General features: G+C 31.8%; 2 protein-coding genes across 4 annotated transcripts in view; both read left to right on the top strand.

Moving 5' to 3' along the window:
- Positions 1 to 1,405, top strand: part of LOC102680485 (growth factor receptor-bound protein 14-like) — a 60,212-nt gene extending 58,807 nt beyond the window's left edge. For both annotated transcript variants that reach the window (XM_006622764.2, XM_006622765.2), the window contains exon 12: positions 331 to 1,405. In XM_006622764.2, the coding sequence (XP_006622827.1) occupies positions 331 to 639 (309 nt within the window). In that variant the 3' untranslated portion in view covers positions 640 to 1,405. The remainder of the gene's footprint in view (positions 1 to 330) is intronic.
- Positions 1,406 to 1,738: 333 nt separating this feature from the next.
- LOC102680220 overlaps positions 1,739 to 6,868 on the top strand; it is an 11,269-nt gene continuing 6,139 nt past the window's right edge. Inside the window, exons 1-3 of one of the 2 annotated variants that reach the window (XM_006622761.2) lie at positions 1,739 to 2,047; positions 3,518 to 3,836; positions 4,259 to 4,312. In XM_006622761.2, the coding sequence (XP_006622824.1) occupies positions 3,620 to 3,836; positions 4,259 to 4,312 (271 nt within the window). In that variant the 5' untranslated portion in view covers positions 1,739 to 2,047; positions 3,518 to 3,619. Of the gene's footprint in view, positions 2,048 to 3,074; positions 3,092 to 3,517; positions 3,837 to 4,258; positions 4,313 to 6,868 lie in introns of those variants that run through there. The other variant, XM_006622762.2, reaches the window with a different exon arrangement.

Below are 6,868 nucleotides of genomic sequence, written 5' to 3' on the forward strand. Positions count from 1 at the left end.
TAATATTATATAATTTTAATATATTTCGATATATTATAATCATTTATATATATATATATATTATAGATAAATAATTTTAGTATTAAATTTTTTTACTTTATTTTAGATTTTGATTTTGTGTTTATTCTAGACTAGAAATTTATCATAAGTAAATAAAGCAACAAATCACGTGCTTCCTCTTAGTCATTCACTTGCGCGTGTAAGAGTTTCATAGTCCTCTGGGTATTCGCGAAGATCATAGGTTAAGAATCATAAATCTAATATGTTTCTCCTTGTTGATCTCGCAATAATCTGTATCTTGATGATTATTACATCCTAAGTTGATTTCAGGTTTTCGACGAGCGATGCAACTGCTGGCTGTATACTCTTGACAAGGGCATAACCCGGTTCTATGACTTACTCCAACTGATCGAATTCTATCAATTGAACGCGGGTTGTTTGCCTACCCGACTAACTCACTACGTACAGAACGGCGTTCCCGAGATGCTTCCTCTTCCGGTTCCTGTACCGTTGCAGCAGGAGGATGGCGGAGGGTCACCACCATCACCTATCGAATTCGATCGACGGCTCAGCAGTAACGTAGGTGGTACCACGACTCCCATTTCTGCTGCTTATAACGCCGGACATAAGAGCATCTGAGGATAGGAATTCCAGCGGCCCGCTAGCGTCGAAGAGCGTCTCGTCACGGCCGACTGTTCCCTCGACTACGCTTCTCGACTGAACGGAATCGCAAACGAGAACAGGTCCGGTGACGCGAACGTTCGATCTGCGCGCTCGGGTTGCTGGAGTTTGTGCTTGTGCAGCTACAGTAAATGGAATTTGTAGCGCGGATTTTCTGTAGCCAGACAGAAAGAGAAAGAGAGAGAAAGAGAGAGAGAGAAAGATAAAGATAGAATGCCTCTTTGTGGCTAACACTGTTAAAAACAGGGAAAAAAAAAGAACAAAAAGAAGAAGAAGAAGAAGAAGAAGAGAAATGATACAAATCGATATGATATGTATATGAAACCGATATGTAATGAAAAGTGAGCAGAGCTTTGCGGGCTTGTACCGCAATATTACGCCCATCTTCGTTTCCTACTTCTCATTTCGTTCACGCGTAACCGTAAATGGATTCGTTCGCCGTGATTAACTGGTATTTCAAAAATCGGCTTTGATAGCGGTTAATCAATCCCGATTTTTCGAGTCATGTATCACAGCGATGCACGGTCAATTCTTTGATTGAATCGTGTTACGAATCGATTTACAGATACGAATTTTTTTGAAAGGAAGCGAGGATCAGGTGCAGTAGTGGCATAAGGAAAGAAACGAGTATTCGTTAGAGGTCACGTTATTATTAAGACGATTATCATCGATGCAAATTACGATAAAATATATATTTTGTACGAACAAGTAGTAGGATAAAAAAGTCGATTCGCGATCCTCGAGATCTCGACATCTATTCGAAGAACAATAAAATATAATCCATAACTGGAAAATCGTTTATTGTGTTCTTATTTTCTTTTTTTTCCTGATTCCATTTGTAACTCTTTTTTGTCCCCCGATGCATTTTCTTGGAAATGTCTCTCTGATATATACTTCCCGATATGTTGTAATACTACAAAGGTCGATATCGAACACCGTAACCGTTCGCAACAGGTACGTAGGATACGACTGTAATGGCCGAGAATGTATTCCGGCAGGTATTACGGCAGGAGGAGGAGCATCGTAGTCTTTCGGCCAAGAAGAGAGAGAGAAAGAGGGAAAGGAGAAGGGGGATCGATGAACGTACGGAGAGGTGGAATTCAGGTGCGAGTCGTAGTTTGCTCCACGATCCTCAGTTTACCGTGACCAGTCGACGCGACGCAGTCTGATATTTACCCTCCGGCACCTCACTCTCTTTCTTACTCGCGTTTTCATTTTTGAACATTGTCACGCGTTTCCCAATTCAAAATTAACGAATAATCTTTCGGTATTGTCTTGTTGCGATTACCGAAATGCGAATTGATTCGGCTCGATCTCGACAATTCAGGGTACAACATTATCCACCGATTCGACGAATTTTTAGCAAGTAAGTTGTATGAACACGCATCACCTGTTACGCATCAATCGAATTCAAAGCGCGTTCGATATTCTCGAAGGATCAATCGCTCCGAGAGAATTTTCATAGTCGGAGGATCCAACTCGTTTTGTCGAGGTCCAAGATCACAGGTAGCTACAGCGCATGCGCAAATCCTCGAACGAGAAGCTCGAATCATGATTGATCAATTACAGAAAAATCTTTTTTGAATCGAAAATGGACATATCAGTACGCTAATATTTTTTTTTTTTTAAACGGTTAAATTTCATCATGTAAAATGAGAATTAACAATCAATCTCGTTATTGCCGCGAAAACGTTTATTGAAGCGACGCCGCCCTCGAGAACCGGTTCGGTGACATTCCCGTCGATCGTTCAAGCGACTATAACTTTTATCCGTAGACAAATGGTCAAGATACTCGATTCTCAGGATTATTTCAAGATGTTCATCCATGTTACGTTTCTCTTTCGGTCGTCGCCATCAATAGAGTTCGTGCACCCACGTTACGGTACCAGGTACGACCGACCGGTTCCCCTTCCCTTCTCTTTTCTTCGTCCTGACTGCTCTCTCTCTTTCTCTCTCTTTCTTTCCGTCCTTTTCTCTCTCTTTCTCCCTCTCCCTTTTCCTGCGTCCAGCATTACGCCATCCATAGTCGGACGACGATGGATCGAGGTATTCCATTCGGTAGGAACATGGACATCGAAGGAGTGTGGACTCCCGCAAGCGAGTAGAGTGACGTTTTGGAATTTCCACGCGGCGCGGCGTGGCGCGAGGCGATCGAAACTCCACGAGGTCGAATCGGTCGGCGAGCCGACGATCGCGTTTCGAACTGTGGTCGTTCTCCGCGATACCACCGATGAGTCACGCTACGCGTTCGCCTCGTTTCCCTCTCGCGTCTGTAACCACCGATCTTTTCTATCGCGCAATCGAACAAAAATATTACACATGTATACGAAAACACTTGTTACTCAACATCGAATGATAAATATATATATGTATATATATATATATATATTTATTAACTTAAATTTTGAAGGTAATATTGTAACATACAACAAAGATATCAAAGTAATGTCAAGTTAGTGATTCATTCAGTTCATTGTGAAGATATGCTTTTGTAATGAAAACATATACTCCAATATATAAAACAATATACTGCATATTTAAATAATATATGTATGACGTTTATGCTCAAACATTTTAATAATAAATAATATTCTGTTTTAAATGATATTTTGTTTTTTTTATTTATTTCAAATTATAAATATCGAATATGATTAATGTTTAGATTCTATAATCAAGATCTTATATTGTTTAAAATAATTATTAAAACATTACTTTCGAAACTTGAGTTTAATACATATTTTTTTGATCGTTCGATACTTTTATTCAAATATTCAAATACTTTTATATATGTGTATATCAGTTTTAGAATTTTCGAAACGCATACTTGCTTTTCCAGGACGAGTATGTTTCCAACTCAAGATGGTTTTTTCGAACATCGTTGACTTCGAATCGTATTCGTCGTAGGAGACGATAGCGCATACCGTGTCACGATACGAGGATGGATTCGACGATGATGACATTGTTCGTCATAGTGCTGTTGGTGATCGGCAGCACGACCGCCGCGTTGAATCACGATGGAGTGAAATGTGGTGAAAAACATTGCTCCACCATCGAGTATTGCAGTAGCTACGACAAAAGTTGCAAACCGTGTTCCTCCATCTGTAACAAGACCGCTCGCAACTATTTGCCCCAAGAGTGCTTCTCCGATTGTCAAGGTGAGCAACGACAATTTTTCTCCTTTGCTTGAAACTCGGTCGAATCGATATGTTTCGGAATCGATCGAGGAAAAAGCCAGGTAACAGCCAGGTCCCTTGCACCTGAATACGAGAGGGTTCGAGTCCGTTGACTTTACACCTGACCACCGTCCCTCCGTCGACTTCCCCACACGCGACCAAGCATGATGACTCATCCGACCTGCCTACCTGCCTACCTGCTTTCTTTTCTTTCCTCGTTCTTGCTTGCTCTCCCTTCTTCTCTTCTTCTTCGCTCTACCTCTCACCCCACTTCTCTCCTTACCATGTGAGCAACCGTCCCTTTTGAAACGTCCCGTTCGAAGTCATTCGAAAATATGTACTTTCGTTGCCGCGGAAAATTTTCCTCATCCTCATCGTTCGTTTTTTTTTTTCTTGGATTTCAGTCTATCTTCATGATGAGCGATACGTTCTTCTAAATGAGTACGAAGAGTTGCGAGGTAAGTGAAATTTATTAAATATAAATGATTTGTAGAATGAATATCGACATTGGTAAACAAAATTTTTGTTATCTGTTTCGCTAATTGGATATTTATCGATATTAAATTTCAATTTGGAATCAAATTTTATTCATATATCACTATAATAGAATAGTATATAATGGAGTAGTAATAATAAGATTTTATAAATCTTAATTAAAAATTGTTGAAATTTAAAGTTTCATATTGTTTATATTAATTGAAAACAAATGTAACATTTAAATTTTCAATCTTTCCTTTATTGTCTAAAAAATAAAATGAAAAGAAGTTTCTAAAAAAGAAGATTTCATATTTTAATACAATTATATTTTAATAAATTTAGAGACTTCCTTTTTTTTTAATTTTTTCTTGTAGTATTTAAAACTATAATCATTTATCTGCAAGATAAACAAAATTTTATTGAAATAATATTATTTTTAATAAAATTATAAACATTCAAACATTCCAAACATTCTATTTTTGTTTCATTTTAACATTTTTTAGTGCAAGCGTAAATGCAAATCTAAATTGTTTACAATTTAATAAATAAGTTGATCAAAATGAAACACTTTTGTTGAATTGTACTGAAAAAAAATATAGAAAAAAAATAATATAATTTATTTTGAATAAAAATCTTAAATAAATTTTTGACTATGAGAAAATAAAATTTAACTAAAAAAAGTATTTACTTATAAAAGAAAACATGATTAAAATTTTTTTTTTACTAAAATTGTAGTATGAAATGAAATATTCACTTAAAATTATTTAAAATTAATAAAACAAAATCTTTATTTTTTTAAAATAAAAACTATTAATTTATATAAAATAACTAAATATGAATAGTATATAATAATATAAATAAAAATATAATATGGAGAATATTAAAATTAAAAAATCTATAAAAAATCAAAGATAAATAAACAAATTTTTTAGAGAACTTTAATAATCACAAATATATATATTTTTTTTTTATATAATATACAATCAAACAATATTTTATTGTTTAATCTAATGAATTTAGAAAAAAATAAATACACACTAAAATAAATATTTCCATTTTTCTCTCCATATATGTTCCATTTTACTATAGATACAAACATATAAAGTATTTTATAAAAAATTAATATTTATTTTTTGAGATAAATGATCAATTAACTTCTCAAAGGCTGTATTTATTATCTCTTTCATATGATAATTATTTTCCAAAAGAATACATGGTAAATTCGTATCATTATCATATTTTTCATATTTGAATTATATCATTCGAAACACGTTTGGTATCAAAAAAATTATAATCTATATGACACATGAAAATTATTTTATGAGTTATGAGTAAAAATAAAGTAGAAGAGAATTGTATAATCTAATGTTTTATTCACTGCAATAATTTCTCAATAATCAAATTAAAAAAATAGTTATTATGCCATCACTATATTGAAACTTTTACACAATAAATTTTTTACACTCTGATACACAAGAAATAATATCTTCGTATGATCCTAATTAAAAATAAAATATTTCGATGATTCATATCATATGATTTTTTTCATTTACATTTTTTGTTTTCACTTTGGCTAACTTTCTTTATCAATACATATAAGATTATACAATTTATAAATATTAAATTGTAGATCATTCAAAAATTATGTATAATATAAATAAATAGATTGTATGTTTGAATCTAGCATAAAAAATATAATTAAAATATTATATAATAAAAAGAAAATAAAAATTTTGTAGACCAATGTTAACAGCGATTTTCAACTTTATCTTGCAACACACACAAATTAATTAATAAAATTCTAAAAAAAAATATATACACTATTGTTCAAAAGTTATATAGAAATAGTTATATAAAAAAAAATCTTTTGCAAATAGTATAAAAATATAATAAATTATAAAAAATGTTATAATAAATATTTAGTGACATTGATAACTATTTTAAGCAAAGAAAAATTTTCTTATATTGATTTAAGATTTTATCATTTTCTTTTTCGTTTTATTTTATTTTATTATCGAAGAAAATTTGATTATAATAAATAAATTTAATATATAACTTTTTATATTTTTATTTGAAATTTTTTATTGTTTGTGAATTCTGGATAATAGTGTACATGTAGAGTATTCATGCTATTAATTCTTAACATTTATTTTAATGTAAATTTAAAAAAAAAAATTGGAAAAGATAAAGATTTCATCCTTTTTACACATCCTTTTTATATATAACTTGATAACAAGATAAATTTTTTAAATTTATAATGCTATATTATATTATATAATGCTATATATATATATATAATTATATATGAAATGACGATCATGAATTTTAAATTGATTTCTATATTTTTTTTATTTTATAATAAAATAAATTCAGCAATTTGATATGTAGATAAGGCAGCGATTTTTTTTTCATTTCATAATAATATTGACATAAAATTATGTTTGAGTACATAATGTATTAAAATTGAGGCTATATCACAAAATGAATTATATTTCTTAAAGTATATATTTGTAAATATTTGTGAATAATTTTTAAAG

This window comes from Apis dorsata, unplaced genomic scaffold (assembly GCF_000469605.1).
Source record: "Apis dorsata unplaced genomic scaffold, Apis dorsata 1.3 scaffold_741, whole genome shotgun sequence".
In the NCBI taxonomy this organism is placed as follows: domain Eukaryota; kingdom Metazoa; phylum Arthropoda; class Insecta; order Hymenoptera; family Apidae; genus Apis; species Apis dorsata.